The sequence below is a fragment of the Erpetoichthys calabaricus genome, chromosome 16 (assembly GCF_900747795.2).
Source record: "Erpetoichthys calabaricus chromosome 16, fErpCal1.3, whole genome shotgun sequence".
In the NCBI taxonomy this organism is placed as follows: domain Eukaryota; kingdom Metazoa; phylum Chordata; class Cladistia; order Polypteriformes; family Polypteridae; genus Erpetoichthys; species Erpetoichthys calabaricus.
In genome coordinates this window covers 22,237,287-22,256,456 of record NC_041409.2, presented here as the reverse complement: position 1 = coordinate 22,256,456, position 19,170 = coordinate 22,237,287, and the positions used below count along the sequence as shown (strand labels likewise).

General features: G+C 37.0%; 1 protein-coding gene across 1 annotated transcript in view; it reads right to left on the bottom strand.

Moving 5' to 3' along the window:
* The window catches only part of dph6 (diphthamine biosynthesis 6), a 357,108-nt gene that overhangs the window by 172,848 nt on the left and 165,090 nt on the right, over positions 1–19,170 (bottom strand). The window contains exon 8 of the mRNA XM_051919800.1: positions 18,395–18,488. Coding sequence (XP_051775760.1) covers positions 18,395–18,488 — 94 coding nt within the window. The remainder of the gene's footprint in view (positions 1–18,394; positions 18,489–19,170) is intronic.

Genomic DNA, 19,170 nt, shown 5'->3' with positions numbered 1-19,170 from the left:
CAAAGACAAAACTGTTGGCAGAAAGTCCAATGAACAAGTAGTAAATGAAGACCGCTTGCAGTAATGACCTGGCAAAGGATCACTTGGGTGGAAACCCAGCACTTGGAGAAGGCCATGGGTTTCAGACTTCAGGCATTCATCAACTGCGAAAGAATTTCAACCAAATATTGAAAATGATCATTACATTTATGACTATGTTAGTTTGTCCAAATACTTTTGAGCTCATGAAAAAAAGGGGACCACGTACAAAAATATTCCTAAACAGATCATACAATATTTTTGGTAAACTCCTTAAATTAAAGCTGAACGTCTACACTTCAAATCACATAGAAAGAGGATTAAGGATCATGCGCTGATAGCATGTTGCCATACCCACCACACGATGAACCACCTGGATTGGGACCAAAGTGCAGCGTGTGACACCTCAGCACCACACTGGAACAGTGTGAGTTGTTTTGCTTTTTTACGGTGGGTGGACTGCCAATCCTGCCACCAACACCAAACTTTTCCCTGTAAGTTAGAGCACCTATAAAATCACATAATGATTATTATATTTCAAATCCACTATGGTGGCATACAGAGCCAAAATTATGAAGATTGTGTCAATGTCCAAATAATTATGAACCTGACTGTAACTTACCAATTTTAATTTGCCTTATTGTACCCCTCTAAAACAAGCCTGTTTAATTTAATCTTTGTACATTATGTTGTTATATAATGTTTATGTGTGTATGTGATTGTTTAAATAGACATATTACAATTTAGTGTATAATACTATGTGAATTTAAATAAAAGGATGTAGGAGAATGATGAATGGTTGACAAAAGTAACAGAAAAAAGCAAAATCTTACATGAAGAAAGGTAAATTACAAAAGAAATAAAAAAGACAAAATCAATGTCCATAAAATACAACTCTAAAACTAGGCCTACCCAGCCAAAATAACTAAAGCTATTAAAAAAAATAACTGTTATGATTCTCATATAAAATGAGAAGAACCACCGGTGTATAACCTAATAAATTATCTATAATACTTTCAATAAAATGATTGTACTACATCAATGTAAAATTATGTGATTGAAAATAAATTCCAATAACTAAAGAAAGTAATTTAAAATTTCTGAGTGGAGATGAAAATTATGTACTCTCTTATGTTGTCTTAGGGATGGTTTATACTTCACGCTCACAACGTGTATGCGCACACATCATGGCTGCCACACGTTCCCAGCGTACATTTGACGCATCCTCCGAGCATGTCCTCAGAAATTAATGCGACGCATGTGTGAGTTGCAATACCAGCAATAAATCCGTATTGCAAATTGTTGCGTGAAGTTTAAACCCTGGCCTTAAGATGAATAGCAATGTTCACATGTCGCAAGAGTGTGGTTTTATAAAAAGGAAAACTAATTATAAATTGAAATAAGAGATATTACACTATTAAATTTAGAGCATCATGGGGTGCAAATAAAGGCACAAAAACCCTTTGCTGAAGTACTTCTAAAATAAAGGCATATTTTGCATGATAAAATTGTTGGCAAAATAAAAGGGTAGGATGACTGTTAAAATTCATAAATGATACTATTCACTTCAAATAGATATTAACTAAATTTAATATTTGAATAAATATATACTATTTGGAAGTTATGGAATGTCAACATAGTAGATTTTTTTATACTTTTAAACAAAATTATTGTTATGAGTTTTAAAAAAATTCACTTGACTGAAATAATTCATTACTTTATTTTGCTTTTGATCATTATCAGTTACAGTATTATTTACGGTGAAAATGCTGAAAAGACACAATTGATTTGATTACATAATACCTTTTACTGAAAGGGAAATTATAACACACTCTCAAGTATTTACATAACTAATGAACACTGTACAAAGTCAATCAAGAATTTATAAAAAATACCTTTGTAATATAAACAAAAAGAAAATGAATATAAATACAAACATTAGAAATGTATGCAGTGAAACTGTAAAAAGAAAAAATGATACTATAACAGTTAAGAGAAGAGCACTTGCAAAAAAGGGTTTGAAGAAGTCAATCATATGACTGAGTATGTCTGAATGTGACCTACATTGAACTTTCCACACTTTTCCAGATTTGATTCCTGCATTGTATCTAATGTTGCAATCCTGAATTAACCTAAATTTAGTAAACTAATTTCAATTAAAAAATGAATGGGCGGAAGAATAAATATTATTTACTATAAAGTAAAAGGCTCTTGTCTTTAGCTGTACTGTATATCTTTCTTGAAATCTACGTGTTATCCATCATTCACACTTATCCTTTAATTCTCACTCATTGTAAAAATTTTTTTGTAAAATTAAAAAAAAAATGACTAGGTATGGTTTTTCAGGATGCAATAAACAAGAAATGCTAATTTATTCATTTGGATTGCGCAGACCTTTCTATTGCATTACATTAATTTTAGGGGAAGAACCGTAACAAAAACAGAATTGTAACTCCGGTTCTCTCCAATTTCCCAGGCACTTTAATGGCTGCCAATAATTTTTAGAAATTGCTTCAGAATCCACCTTTTGAAGTTTAACTCTTAAACAATTTAACTTCTGCATATTTGTAGAAATCATTAATCTAATATATAAATTATTATTGATAACAGGATAAAATTTGATCTCAATGCTGAAAGAATTTGTAAAATGGGGCAAACATGGCTATTCATTCTTTGAAAACTCAGTAGGGAAAACCCTAATGACACAATTTTTTGTAAGTCTTTAATTGAATCTGTTTTTTCATTCGCTTTTATATATTAGTTTGGCAACTTCAGAATTAATAACAAATAATTCTAACTTAACATAATAAAAACTGCTACCTCTGTCACGTAGCTGTATTAGTATTTAAAACAGCAAAGAAAGAAGGCCAACTCACTTTTGCTAGACCAGGGGTGTCGAACTCCAGTCCTGGAGGGCCGCAATGACTGCATGTTTTCGTTCTAACCACCTTCTTAATTAGTGACCTGTTTTTCCTGCTAATTAACTTCTTTTGCCTTAGATTTAATTAACTCGACTCAGACCCCTTAGTTCTTTCTATTTCCTTAATTTGCAGCCAAACAATAATGAGACACAAAATGAGAAAATAGGTGACCAGCTAACCACATTATCTGAACATAAAGAAAGGTGAGGTTCTCAGTAAGGTTGATTTCTCAGGTCAATAATCAGAAACAGAAAATCAATACTTTGGGAAATGTCTGCTGTAGCAGAATGAGAGCAGCAGCAAGCTATGGAATTAAGTAACGGGTTTAATTAACAGCAAGAATTGGCTTCTCATTAAGAAACTGGTTGGAGTTTGAAGCCCCAGTTTAGTTGGTCATCTGTTGGCTTGTTTCACGTCTCATTTCTGTTTGGCTGCCATTTAATGAAGAAACAAATCAATTCAGAGGACGGAATCCTTAAAAACAGGGCTATTAAAAGGAAGGGAAAAGGAGTTAATTAGCAGTGAAAACTGGTCACTGATTAGGAAATGGGTTAGAATGAAAACCTGCAGCCACTGTGGCCCTCCAGGCCTGGAGTTCGACACCTGTGCGCTAGACAGTAGCCATCCTCTTTTTCCTAAATTTCAGCTGTTGCCATCAGGGTACAGATTTAAGTTATCAAGGGAAAAAGCACAAGATTTAAGAACTCTTTTATTCCCAGGGCTTTAAGCATTTTTAGTTATGTTACTTTTAGGGTTTCTGTTAAATTCGGCACTATTTTTTGTGTACTGTTAAAGGTAATTATTCTTCTTTTACTATTCTTTATTTACTAACCTTAAGTGAATTGAGTTATTCAGTGTGTGGAGTTGCTGTGTTTTGGCTTTTTTTCTTGTATCTGTGCAACAATGCCAGTTTTGTACTTTCCTGTTACAAACAAATTATGGGATAATAAAGTCTACCCAGCATCTGCGTGCATTCACTGACCAGAAAAAAAATACAAAACAAGTAAAAAGCAATAGAATTTTAAATTACAGGGTCTTTAACCTTAGGAGTGATTTGACAGCAAACATTTTGAAGTTCTGTTAGTCACATCTTTTAAAAGGAGATTAATAAAATAGCTATGGTTTTAACACCTATTAAAACAGTTTTCATCCGTGTTCATACGGCATTATATTTTGGACTTTTTCCATAATATAAGCTTTCCATCCAAAGGCTGTAAATAATCAATTATTTTATTCTCTTCATGGTTTCTCAAAACCTGTAGTGGTGCTCAATCCATTTTCAGGTAGGTGCCCCTTCTTTGCCAAGTTCCTGGACAAATTATTGTATATAGAGTACTAACTTGATACAAACAGAACTGAAAAATTAAACTCAAGACACAGAAAATCATGGACTGTAAGATATGCTCTTATAATTAATGTAGAAAATAATGATGTGTTTCATAAATCATATTTTCATTAAAATAGATACTGATAAAACTATCTTTCTGTTCACTAAAATGTTTTAATTATTGATGTTTATAAAACAATGCATTAATGTATTAAAAATAATTTAGTTTAATGACAAAATGTCAAACACCTCTCACATGGAGCAATGTACCTGAACAAAACATTAATATTTAACCTACACAAAATTCACAATAGAACAAAGAAAACATACCAAATGTTAAACTTAGAAAATGTACCATTTTAAGAAAAGAATAAGGTCATTTTAAATTTGATGGCAGCAACACATCTCAAAAAAGTTGGAACAGGGCCATGTTTACCACTGTGTAGCAACCCCTCTCATGTTAACAACAGACTGTAAACATCTAAGAAACAGAGGAGACCAGTTGCTGGACTTTTGAGAGAGGAATATTGTCCTATTCTTGTCAGATATAGGATTCTAGCTACTCAACAGTCCTGGGTCTTCTTAGTTGTATTTTTCATTTCATGATGCGCCAAATGTTTTCAATTGGTGAAAGGTCTTCTGGACTGCAGGGAGGTCAGTTCAGCACCCGGACTCTTCTACTACAAAGCCATGCTATTATTATAACAGATGCAGTATGAAGTGTAGAATTCTCTTGCTGAAATATGCAAGGCATTCCCTGAAAAAGACGTCGTCTAGATGGGAGCATATGTTGCTCTAAAGCCTGTATATACCTTTAAACATTGATGGGTGCCTTTCCCAATGTGCAATTCCATAGGCACTAATGCACGCCCTTACCATCTGAGATGCAGGCTTTTGAAATGTGCACTGATAACAAGCCAGATGGTCCCTTCTCCTCATTAGTCTAAAGGATGCAAAGTCCATGTTTTCCAAAAAGAATTTTAAATTTCGATTCTTCTGACCACAGAACAGTTTTCCACTTTGCCTCAGTCCATTTTAAGAGAGGTTTGGTCCAAAGAAGACGTCTGTGTTTTTGGATTATGTTCACATATGGCTTCTTCTTTGCATAGCGCTTTAACTTGCACTTGTGGATGGCACGGCAAACTGTGTTCACAGACAATGATTTCTGGAAGTGTTCCTGAGCCCATAAAGTGATTTCCATGACAGAATCATGCCTGTTTTTAATGCAGTGCCATCTGAGGGCCCAAAGATCATGGGCATCCAATATTGATTTTTGGCTTTGTCCCTTGCGCACAGAGATTTCTCCAGATTTATGGTATCTTTTGATGATATTATGAACTGTACATGATGAGATATTCAAATCCTTTGCAATTTTACATCGAGAAACATTATTCTGAATATGTTCCACGATTTGTAGACTCAGTTTTTTTGCAGAATGAGGATCCTCTGCCCCTCTTTATTCTGAGAGACTCTTCCTCTCTAAGATGCTCTTTTTATACCCAATCATGTTACTGACCAGTTGCCAATTCACCAAATTAGTTCCTCCAGCTGTTTCTTTTTACTAGCACTTACGTTTTCAACCTTTTGTTTCCCATGTCCCAACTTTTTTGAGACGTGTTGCTGCCATCAAATTCAAAATGAGCTAAACATTTTCACGAAACAGTAAAATGTCTCACTTTCAGCATTTGGTATGTTTTCTGTGTTCTATTGTAAATAAAATATGGGATTATGAGATCTGTAAATAATTGCATTCTGTTTTTATTCACATTTAACACAGCATCCCAACTTTGATGGAATTGGGGTTGTATATGTGCACACACACAGCACTGGTCAAAGTTTTAGAACACCTCAGTTTTCCAGTTATTATCAGTTGAAATGCAATGAATGACCTAAAATGTTGAAAAGGTAAGCAGTAAAGTGCCAGAGGTTTAAATTTAAAGTTTATACAGTGGAACCTCGAGATACGATCACCTCTGTATACGAGAAATTCAAAATACGAGGAAAGTATGAGCGAAAAATTCAGATCTAAATGCGAGCATTGGCTCGCGTAACGAGCCAGGCTGTGGGTATAGCTCGCGGCTTAGCGAGGGGGCGTGGTAGCAGTTGCGAGCCACGATCTGCGGTGTCTGCGTTTCTCACTTAAGTGCACAGGTGGGAAACTGTCCACATCCATGATTGTTCCTGTGGCTGATGGGCTGCAGCTGCCATGTCCTCCCCGCATATATAGAGAAGCGCGAGCCGGTTAAGGGGGAGAAGAAGTAAAAGAAAAGAGAGAGAGAGAGAGAGAGAGAGAGAGAGAGAGCGTGAGCGAGCGAGCGAAGGCAGGCAGGGCGGGAGAGCGAGTGCAGGCTCGCGTGTAGCTGAACAGTGAGCTGAACAGGCGAGCCAAGCAGCTGAAGCAGGACGGTGTAGAGAAGGTCAGCTGCATTAAGAGTGTCTCGCCTGTTGCAGAGCCCGCAGGTGAGACGCTAACAGAGAAGAAGCACCGGGGATTGTCATCTGTTTTTTAAAGACTGCATCCTTTTGACGTTTTAACCTCGTGTTAAAGGATTGTTATTCTTGTGTATTTTAAACCTCCACTTCACAACTGTTTTAAGGATTATTTATTTAAAGATTTATTGAATGCTCTACTGCACTTTGGACACCTGTTTTGATTCTTTTAATGATCAGTTATATTATTTACCAGTGTTATTTATTAAAGGTAGACTACAGTATATATAATTTATCAGTGTTATTTGTTAGGAAAATTGGTTTTTATGTTAATATATTTGGGGTGCGGAACGGATTAACTGGATTTCCATTTTTTTCAATGGGGAAGTTTGTTCTAGATACGAGAAATTCGCTATACAAGCTCAGTGCTGGAACGAATTAAACTTGTATCTAGAGGTTCCACTGTATTAGCAAAAACTGAAAAACATGAAATTTCAGAATATTACAAATGGGCGTTCTTTAGGGAACAACTAATAGGTTACAACCCACAGATACAATTAAGGTGAATCAAGCCTTGCAAGTTGAAGCAAAAAATTTGCACAGGTGTCCCGAATTTCTGTTGATTACTTAAAAACCCTTTGTCTTAAAGCAGACTTGGAACAGACAGTGATACTACACCCTCTGAAGTACTACTTGGACAATATTCCACTGACAGTGGCAAGACAATGGCACTGGGTGCTCCACTCTCACAATCTAAAGGTTAGGTGTACTAGCGCTGTTAAACTATCCCATGTATGTTTTTGTATGTTCATCCTGTGATGGACTGGCTCCTTGTCCAGGTGATCTTCCTTTAGCTGCCCCATGACCCTAGCTCTGGATATTTACATACACAGACATGTGATTGATAGATAAGCATTTAACACATTAAACAAATGAAAAACCTGTTAAAATGTAAAGACACTGTAATTGGTCCAACAGTAGATAAATGATTCCTACATTAGTGTGGTATACTTGCTTATGGCTCTGTTCTGAAATTTGGAGTCATGGATATCTTTCCCAGAGGGCAGAATTACTAAGCAGCTGTTCAGACAGAGTGTGAAGTCCTCTATAATTCTTTACATCACGAGACAAACAATACTTAAGTCCAGGGTGTCACTTGACACAAAGCAGACTGGTTATTTTCATATTTGGACTGCCGTGGTTCGCAGAAGGCCAAATACTTATAGGCAATCCTTAAATGAGTTTAGTACACTCTTTGCATTTAGCTATTGTGGTATCAGACATCTGTAGTAATTCTACCAGATCTTAAGGTTTTTTAGCAGGCTGCTAATTTGACAATGCTTTCTCTTTATGTATTTATTGTTTTCACTGAAGCTCAAGCTACTCTCTATTACACTTCTCTGGGACTTTGAATTGCTTACCCTCTCCCTCCTTGCTTGCCACTGAAGACTTGAGGCTGAATAAATTAATTGGCAATTCTAAAGTTAATTAGAAGTTATGGTCTCTTTCTTACATGTAGCCAAATATTGCACTAACAACACCTATTCTGCAGTCACGTGACATCTGTATCATGACTAGATGCACTTGTAAGAGATGTGAAGGATTGTGGCATCCAGTGAATTGAGCTTCCCAGTGAATTTCCCATTGGGATTAATAAAGTATCTATCTATCTTCAAACCTAACATCTATAGAACTGTAATGAAAAACGCATAATCCTCATATTGTTTTATGCTTTATCATTCTGCAGAAGTTTGATTGCATTCAAAATACCGCATTTTATTGTTACTGAAAGTGTTGATATAATCAAACCCTATCAAAATTGTCAAACCTCTACTTTTTGATTAACTGCTGCTGGAATTCTTTCCAATGTCACATGTAGTATAAGACACTTTTAAAATAAGTATTTACTTGTGAAAGCTTAACAAAGCAAACAAATTCAAGCATCACACTACGCTGTCTTTCCTGGTCTGCCCTACTCTTTAAAACCGATGATTCTACAGATCACTAATCTATAATATTTATGCAGCTAAATACAAAAAAAGCTCACATTTTTCAACAGAAAACAAATAAAGGTACTATTTCACAGAAAAAGTATACAATTAAAAGTAATAAACAAAATGAATGATTTAATTTTAACAGTGAACCTGCTGCTTGCTGTAAAAATATAAAGATTTAAGATGATAGTTCCAATAGTCTTGAACAAGTTACTATTTAAAGGCATCCCTCAAAGCTTAATCATGTGCAAATAATTTGGGAAATGTGAATGAAATCAAGTGACAGCACATATTAATATCAGAGTTACAGCATGATTATAAGCACAGACACATAATATGAAGTAGGTAAGTGTTCTAGGAATAGGAAATGATCCAAAGAAAAAATAAATATTTGCTAAATATTTGCACTAGGAGGTGTTGTATAAGATGTAAAAATTTATTTCATAACCTTTTTAATATAACTTTTCTATCTACTGGGGATATATAAAGTTTATGGTTATCACTTCAACATTATCTGGTGAAGGGAAACAGCCTTTGTATATGATTTGGAATCGGACTGGTTAATTTAAACCCCCATTATGAAGTACTAGTTGTGCCAAGGAAGTTTTGTAAGGCAATGGGTGTCAGTTAAAAGGCCGTTGGTCCTAACAGCACTAACAGAATTTCAAAAGATTTCTGGTTACAGAATTAATTTGACTAAAAGTGTGCTCTTTCCAGTGAATTCTCAAACACACAATATTAGATTGGACACCTTCCCTTTTTATCATTGCAGATCAGTTTAAATATCTAGGGGTAAACATTACAAGTAAATATAAAGCTCTTATTCAACAAAATTTCACTGTCTGTATGGAAAAAATTAAGCAAGACTTGCATAGATGGTCAACCCTTCATCTCACTTTAGCTGGAAGAATTAACATTGTTAAGATGAATATCCTTCTTAAGCTTCTCTTTTTATTTCAAAACATTCCAATATACATCAATAAACCATTTTTTAAGAAATTAGATTCAACCTTAACCTCATTTATTTGGAATTCAAAACATCCACGTATCCAAAGAGCAACCCTACAAAGGCCAAATGCAGAAGGTGGCATGGCTCTACCTAACTTTCAATTTTATTACTGGGCAGCAAACATACAAACTATAAAAACCTGGACATGGACACAAATAGATGAACATACACAGGCTTGGTCCGCAATAGAAATAGACTCATCCTGCAGTCCTTCTTTATATTCCTTGCTTTGTACCCCAATAAATGCAAGTTATCACCAATATACTAAAAACCCAATTGTGCTTCACTCACTCAGAATATGGAACCAATGTAGGAAGCATTTTAAGATGGAAAATCTTTTATCGGTGGCACCACTGCACGAGAAACACCTTTTTCAACCCTTGCAACCATCTGCAGTTTTTAATGTCTGGAAAACATTTGGGATTAAATCACTTAGAGATCTGTACATAGACAACGTCTTTGCAACCTACGAACAATTATATTCTAAATGTAACTTTCCAGCAACACATTTCTTTCACTACCTTCAAATTAGAAACTTTGTTAAAAACAACCTGCCCAATTTTCCCCACCTCCCACCTCCCTCTATGCTAGAAAAAATATTGCTCAGTTTCGAGGACTTAGACAGCACTTCTGCAATATATAAAACCATTTTACAGTCCCTTCAATTCAAACATCCAAGAGGACAGTGGGAAAAGGATCTCTCACTTGTGGGGAACAACCCGGACACAGACAGGTAGACATGATGGTTTCACCACACACACATTTATTATACAATATGTACAAGTTTTGAAGTGCAAAAACCCAGTGCCTCAGCACCAATCACCCTTCAGTCCTTGGCCACCACAATGCTTTCACTCCTCTCCTCTGAGCTCCGTCCTACTTCAACCCGACTCTTGCCATTGAATGGAAGGAGGTGGCCCCTTTTATACACCCCCAGATGGACTCCAGGTGCTTCCTGAGGAGCCTCTGTTGCACACCCCTGTGTGGAACAAGATCTGGCTTTGTACCCAGAATTCCCCTGGGTGTCCCCAATCCTCTTCCCCCCAGCACTTCCGGGTGTGGCGGAAGCGCTGGGATCCAGGGCCCCCCAAGGCATCGGGGCGCCCCCTGGTGGTGGCCACGGGCCCCTACAGGGTAGACCTTCCAAGCTCTGTACCCATGGCCCCCAAAGCAACCAGGGCGGTCGCCCCCTCGTGTTCTGGAGGAGGCACAAGCCCTCCTCCGGTCCTTCTGGGCAACCCAACCGGGCATTAAACCCAGCCGGGTGCCACACACTCAACATCTCAGAAAAGGAGTGGAAGGTAGCAATGAAGAGAACTCACTCGAGCTCCATATGCACAAAGTATACAATTATTCAACTTAAAATTATATATCGAGCACATCTGTCTCGTTCAAAATTGTCCAAAATGTTTCCAGGGCAAGAACCAACCTGTGAACGCTGCAATCAAGTTCCAGCCTCACTGGGTCACATGTTTTGGGCCTGTACCAAAGTAACATCATTCTGGACCAAAATTTTTAAATGTCTATCAGACAGCCTTGGTGTCACAATCCCTCCCTCCATCAGCTGTGTCTGGTGTACTCCCAGATGGGCTTAAAGTGGAGAAGGACAAATAAACTGTGATTGCCTTTACTACACTATTGGCACGTAGACTTATCTTGCTAAACTGGAAGAATCCTAACTCTCCTCTTTTAAGTGAGTGGGTAACTGATGTTAAATATTATTTGAAATTGGAAAAAAATCTAATTCTCACTTAGAGGATCTGTGCAGAAATTTTTCAAAACCTGGCAGGATCTAATCAATAACATTTTAGAATAAGCTTTTAACACTATAATTACCAAAGCCTACGAAAAAACTCGTAAATCCGTCCCACCTTAAATTCCTTCACACCTCTCCGTCAGCATCTTTTGTCTTTTAAATGTGTCGATAAGCAGCAAGCAGCCTGCTATCACATCCTCCCACCAACGCCACACAAACAGCTCAAGTCTGTTTACCTGCGTGTCAGTTGCTTAGAGTTGTATAGACTAGAGTAAATACTATATCGTTATTTGGAACACATGCATTTCATGTGTGTTCTGTGTCTACAAAAATCTATGTAAACACATCGTTATAACAGAAACATTTTTCATATTATAGTAATAATTGACAAAATGTAGACATGAAGGGTATAATGTGTGAAGCCTGAAATCCAAATATCAAATACACACTTTCACAAACGGTACAAGTATAACAAAACAAGTGCACTTTTATTGAAGAATATAACTGCAGAAAAAGAACCCACGTTAGAGTGCGACATTGACACATCCTCGCTACGATTGCTTTGGTGGTGTAATGGTAAGAACTGCCGATTGATAATCAAAGGGTCACAAGTTCGACTCCAGACAACTCTATTTTGAGAAGTGAGCTGCTCTTATTCTTACTATTTTAGAATAAAAATATACATTTGACCTTTGTCACCGGTTCTGTTCATAACTTTTATGGACAGAATTTCTAGGCGCAGCCAGGGCGTTGAGGGGGTCCGGTTTGGTGGGCTCAGGATTGGGTCACTGCTTTTTGCAGATGATGTTGTCCTGTTTGCTTCATCAGGCCGTGATCTTCAGCTCTCTCTGGATCGGTTCGCAGCCGAGTGTGAAGCGGCTGGGATGGGAATCAGCACCTCCAAATCCGAGACCATGGTCCTCAGCCGGAAAAGGGTGAAGTGCCCTCTCAGGGTTGGTAGCGAGATCCTGCCCCAAGTGGAGGAGTTCAAGTATCTCGGGGTCTTGTTCACGAGTGAGGGAAGAATGGAGCGTGAGATCGACAGGCGGATCGGTGCGGCATCCGCACTAATGCAGGCGCTGCATCGGTCTGTCGTGGTGAAAAAGGAGCTGAGCCGCAAGGCAAAGCTCTCAATTTACCAGTCGATCTATGTTCCTACCCTCACCTATGGTCATGAGCTATGGGTAATGACCGAAAGAACGAGATCGCGAATACAAGCGGCTGAAATGAGTTTCCTCCGCAGGGTGTCTGGGCTTTCCCTTAAAGATAGGGTGAGAAGCTCAGTCATCCGGGAGGGGCTCAGAGTAGAGCCGCTGCTCCTCCGCATCGAGAGGAGTCAGATGAGGTGGCTCGGGCATCTGATCAGCATGCCTCCTGGACGCCTCCCTGGTGAGGTGTTCTGGGCACATCTAACCGGGAGGAGGCCCCGGGGAAGACCCAGGACACGTTGGAGGGACTGTGTCTTTCGACTGGCCTGGGAACGCCTTGGGATTCTCCCGGAAGAGCTAGAAGAAGTGGCCGGGGAGAGGGAAGTCTGGGCATCTCTGCTTAAGCTGCTGCCCCCGCGACCTGACCTCGGATAAGCGGGAGACAATGGATGGATGGATACATTTGATTTGAGTCTGTAACAGCCGGTGTAAATGTATGGTACTTGTAAAGGTTAACATTTGTTTTTTATTCAGTTTTATTCTCTCAGTTACGTTCACACTCCCCAGTGTCAATCTGACACTACTGTTTTTACATAAAGACGCGCTATAGCAGAGGTGAACTCAGATGATGACAAGGGTTCTACATCGGAGAAAGAATGCACATCACACTTTTGTGCATTTTTTTTTCGTAGGCTTTGGTAATTCTAGTGTTAAAGCACTGAGGAAGCAGATTCTCTCCCCATTTCTTTTTCTTCTCCATTTATCTTTATTCACTTATTAATTTATCTATTTATTTATTTTTACTAGCTTTAAGTTTTATTCTGCTGCCCATGCTCTCTTTCTCAGGGTTTGGGGGTTGTTTTGTTTTCAATCCTATTTTTGTAAAATTGATCTATTTGTATGGAATTATAAAATAATAAAAAAAAAAAAGGCTGTCGGTTAATCGGGTGTCTCAGGAGTACTATGTAAGTGCTTTTCTGTATAGAACAGTTGTAGGTTTAGGGGCCAGTATTATTGGCATGTAGTATGGTGAAATCGTCAAGGCTTTGGACCTAGGACTTCAAACACTGCTTCTAACACTATGTAGCCATGAGCGAGTCATCTCATCTGCTTGTACTCCAATTGGAATAACAAAAGAAATATAACCAACTCTATATCGAATGTTTTGTGTTGCCTTGGCGATAGATAGATAGATAGATAGATAGATAGATAGATAGATAGATAGATAGATAGATAGATAGATAGATAGATAGATAGATAGATAGATAGATAGATAGATAGATAGATAGATAGATAGATAGATATTTTATTAATCCCAAGGGGAAAAAACAGTAAGTAATAATAACAACATTACTAGGTCACTGGAGCTGCATGCTCTTGAAAAAGCTCTACACAATTGGCCGAGAGAAAAAATTCCTGCATTAGAACAATTCCTCCTTTTTTTTCTTTTTTTACTTTTTCTATTGTCTTGACTTTTGCTGATGGTCATTGCAAAACATAATTTTACAGGAAAGTGTATTCTTTTTAAATGAAATAGGTAAACAGTAGGAATAATATGTAACTTCAGTATATTTTATCATTAGATGTTTATGATTTTCATTTGTTTATGCTGTTCACTCATGTATAGTATTTCTTTTTGTGTTTTTCACCAGTTGTATTAATAGATGACTGCACCGGTCAGTGGGCATCTGTTCTTGCTGCAAGATCCTGGTGGGATTAGCAGAGGATTTTAGAAAGAGGCATTGGGGCTCATAGTTTTTATAAAGGAAGAATCTACCCGTATTTTATCCTTGTTTTTATTGGATGTATTTATAATGCATTTTAACCTCCACTTTTCACATGATTTTGTGGATTATTTATTTATGGACTAATAGAAGCACTAGACATTTTGCACCAAACACTTGCTGACTGGTTGTATTCTCACTTGTTGTGACTCATCCTCAAGTACGTTAACAGGAGTTGCAGGTTCTGGAAACCACCTAGGAGTTTGGAGTCAACTTGGACCACCACAAGCGCTAAATGTGCTGGTAGTGAACAGCAAAAATTGCTTGCTAACCATTCAGCTTTGCATCTTCTTTGAGCTTTGCCAAACTTTCACTTTCCATTTCCAATGTGATCATGTCTCTTTTTCCCTGTCCAGGACATCAGCACTTCTACAGTCACCCATCCACCCTATTGGGTAGCAGTGCTAATCATACGACCCACTCAATCGCTTCTATACACACAAGTATACACAATGTATTGTACACACAATATATTTGATGTGGAGAATGTTATTAGTTAAGATATGCATATCTTACACACATAAAATGCATAATGCACAGATACAAAATCTGCAAACAACACTCCAGTACTATTTGGAACAACCCATCATTGAGACATATTTAAGTAAAAGACTATCTGTCAAAGACCAATGCAGCTTTGTCTGGACCACTTTGTTTCCAGATGAAGTCTGAAGTTAAACAGCAACTTCTTTTAAAAGTTGATTCAATCTCCCATCACCCCTTGTGCACCCCAGAATGCTGGGATTTGAAGTCCTCACAGCAGCACTGTCACTTGGCTTCCCAATAATGGGCTTGTTTATTGAACAACTAAATACAGCACCAATGCTGCCTGCATGGAGTTATGATTGATTAGTTTCCTAAAAGAATCTCTGGACTCTTTCTTGAAAACCTCCAGATTTAAAGAATGTGGTCTACTGACATGCAAACATCTAACCCAACTCAGACTGTTAAGCACTTGCAAACGTCTGATTTTAAGCCCTGCCTATAAAAGGTTCTCTGCATTACATTACAACATTTCCTTGCATACTTAGTAATGGGCAACAAGTAATTTATAACGCCACATAATGTGACACTCCAGTTTATCACCATTTTGTTGATCCCGAAAATGCACAAAATATTAATTTCTATTTTCAGAAACCCACCTTAATTAAAGGACAAGTGTCCGCAAATGCATGTGTTTCTTTGGTTGCTGTATTTGTTATGTGCCATTTGTTATGGAATTCTTAAAAGGAGCGCTAATGTTTGTGAAGGGCCATCTGTTGAACTTCCTTCCCAAATACTTTCTAACCTTTTTTACATTACTTTTATACATAGGTGGAAATTATTTTCAAACTGGCATTTTCTGATTTAACTTGGGAATATCCAACTTCTGAATTTGATCTGTACCTGCTATTTCCAGTAACATCCTTTACACTTCTTGAGTGTTTAAACTGAATTACAATTTGTTTTATATATGCAAGTGGTGACAGAAGCGTATTTCATTTTCGTGGTTCAACTATTTCCTCATTTACGTGTAGCAGGGTTAATAAAGTTGGTGTTTTTCATCACAAACTAGCTAAGAAATCAACAAGTAATCAAGAGCTGCAGTTTGCACACTGAATTGCAAAACAACTATTAATTAAGCCATAGTTTATGCTCATTTCTATCAGTCTTTATTTTATATAAAGCACAATGAAGATTTACAGTGCACAAGATCTTAACATGCTACATTAATCACAAAAAGCACACTTCAAAGGAAGAGGTGAACAACAAAAGGTAACCAAAAGTAGGAAAATAAACAGTGGGAAGATAACAGAAAAACAGAATTAAACTAAAAACAATGCAAGCTGAGTAAAAGTATCACACAAAAAAACTTCACATTTTACTCAGAATCAGGAAGTTATTATTTAGCAGAGCTAGTTTAAAAGAATTAATAGAAATAGTTGAACTAAAATGCTAGAGGGAACAGGTTGGTTTTCAGATAAGACTTTACAGACAACCTAAGAAAGCCACAGCAGCATTATATAAGATTTGCATAGTAAAGCTCTGAAATACTGAGAAGGTCGGCATCCGAAGATCTCAGTGTTGGGTAAACTGACAGGAGGCAAGCAATGATGCCAGGTAGAGTTATTTAGGGTGTTGGTATTTGTAATTCACAAGAGAAAAAAAAATACAACAGTCAAAATTTCTAAAGTACAGAAAACTACAGCTCATTAATTATTATAGGTACTACATCTATTATCAGAAAAAAAATCTCCATTAAACTGTTGATATTAAGTCTGAGAAAATATCTGCCTATTTTTTAAAAAAAGTGTAAAAGAACACAAGAAAATGCAGAATGAGAATGGCCTATTCAGCCCAATAGAACTCATCATCAATCTCTATTCATTTGAGTTGTTCAAAATGTCAATGAGTTGAAATTGGAAGGTCTCAAAAGTAATACTGTAACACATTGTTTGTTAACTGGTGATTCAATGAAAGTAAGTTAATATGAAAGAAAAATGCACCCTTACTCAACCTTCAGTTTATAATCCTGTTCTTTTTTTTTAAATGCCAATTTTAAACTAATAGCTGGCATACAAACTACTAAAAAAACAGTTCAAATCTCTTTTCGCTTAAACTGCAAATATGCCATTTTCTGCAGTCTCTGCTTTTATTAGACCTTAAGTAAGTCCAATAGAATTTTTGTAGGATTCTAAAAGGATTCTGATTTTTTTTTTTTTTTTAATACAAACAATATCACCATACGATACTCAAGATGAGTATTATTTTAATAATTACCTGCTTTAACTTGGGCGGCACGGTGGCGCAGTGGGTAGCGCTGCTGCCTCGCAGTTGGGAGACCTGGGGACCTGGGTTCGCTTCCCGTGTCCTCCCTGCGTGGAGTTTGCATGTTCTCCCCGTGTCTGCGTGGGTTTCCTCCGGGCGCTCCGGTTTCCTCCCACAGTCCAAAGACATGCAGGTCAGGTGGATTGGTGATTCTTAATTGGCCCTAGTGTGTGCTTGGTGTGTTTGTGTGTGTCCTGCGGTGGGTTGGCACCCTGCCCAGGATTGGTTCCCTGCCTTGTGCCCTGTGTTGGCTGGGATTGGCTCCAGCAGACCCCCGTGACCCTGTGTTCGGATTCAGCGGGTTGGAAAATGGATGGATGGATGGATGCTTTAACTTGAGCTCAACACTATGAATCCCCAAACCTCATTATCTTTCTTAATCTCCTGTAAGTATTTTTGGATTTGGAAAGTGACAAGTCCATGATGACCCTTAAGTCATCATGCACCAACCCCAAAAGTCTATAATCAAAAGTAATAAATCTATTTTGTCTGTGTGTATTGGTATAACGTGACTTGGCTATATGATATACACTAGAGAATTATCTAGCTTTTGCTTCTACTTATTTGCTCCCAATAATATTCATTTATTTGCTCCCAATAATATATGTTCATTATCTAAAATTTGCCAAATATAAACAAAAATGTACAAGATGCATGCTCATGTGGGTGTCGAATATATTATTTTGCCAAATAAAAGGCTGTTACCAAACTTTACAACCTGAAAATAAAAACTGGCTTAGAAACAAGTAGGTCCGGTACCATTTGCCTACAGTCAGGTGTAGGAATAGTGAATGTGAAGTGTATTAATTAATGATCAAAATACCACTTCCTAATTTTTGCTGCCAAATTTTGCCCTTTTAATTCAGTGAAAAAGTATATTAGAACACTAACATTTTGCTAGGCCTTAAATATTAAATGTACTTCCTGCCTTGTATCAAAGTTAAAGACTTCAGTCTTTTTAGAACCTACAGTAAATTGTAGAAAATTATGTGCACTGAAATTTAAGTCACTACATACTAATTGCATGCATGTATATATATATATATTCTGCCTCATGCTAAATATAATTTAACATACAGTTAGACTTATGCTCATTCAAATAGGCTTTCATAAAAAAAATCAGATTTAAATTAAAAAGTTGTGAGTTCAGCAGTTTTGCTCATAAACCCAATACCAGTTAAAATCATTAAATAACTTACATTTGGTTTATCTTCTAAATGCATCTTTAAAAGCTGAAGGTAACCAACAGGAGCAAAGGCATCCGCAGAGTGCACAACAACTTTGGAGGAATCTCTAAAAAAAAAAAATAGATAACAAAACTAATTAAAGTTTATTTTCTCCTCCATAGTGTAAAACACATCTGTTAGGTTGATAAGTATCATTCAATTGTCCCAGTATAATAAGTATATATCAGTGATTCTCAAAGTCAGTGCTTGAGACCCCAGATGGCCTCAGGGTTTAATTGCACACAGTTTCAGAATCCAAGATTCAATTTACCTCAGACTGATCTCACTGAACTAGCTACTCTTTTTTTTACTTATTTTATGAGAAGAGGTGCTGCAGTCTGATTTTTACAATTATAAAATGTCTAAAAATATGTTTGTTTTTTTCACTATAACATTATATGCTTAGCTCTCATCATTTTCATATTAATTTCCCATTTTGATGCGTTGCTTACTCCCTTAATTGTATTCTAGTAATGAGAAGACAGGAAGAAATGAAAGATGTCATCTGTTGTATAAACCATGATTAGGCATATTTAAACAGTCACTTAAGACATGAGAAGAACCTGAGGACTGAAAAGTTGCAAATATGACTCTGGAAGGGAAGGGAAACAAAATGGATCCAGGTAATTAATGAACAATAAGTATTACTTCTGTACCATATAAATTTGAGAAAACTATTACAAGAGATAAATTAGAACCATATCTAAATGTAAATAATGTAATAAATAACAACCGGCATGGCTTTATGA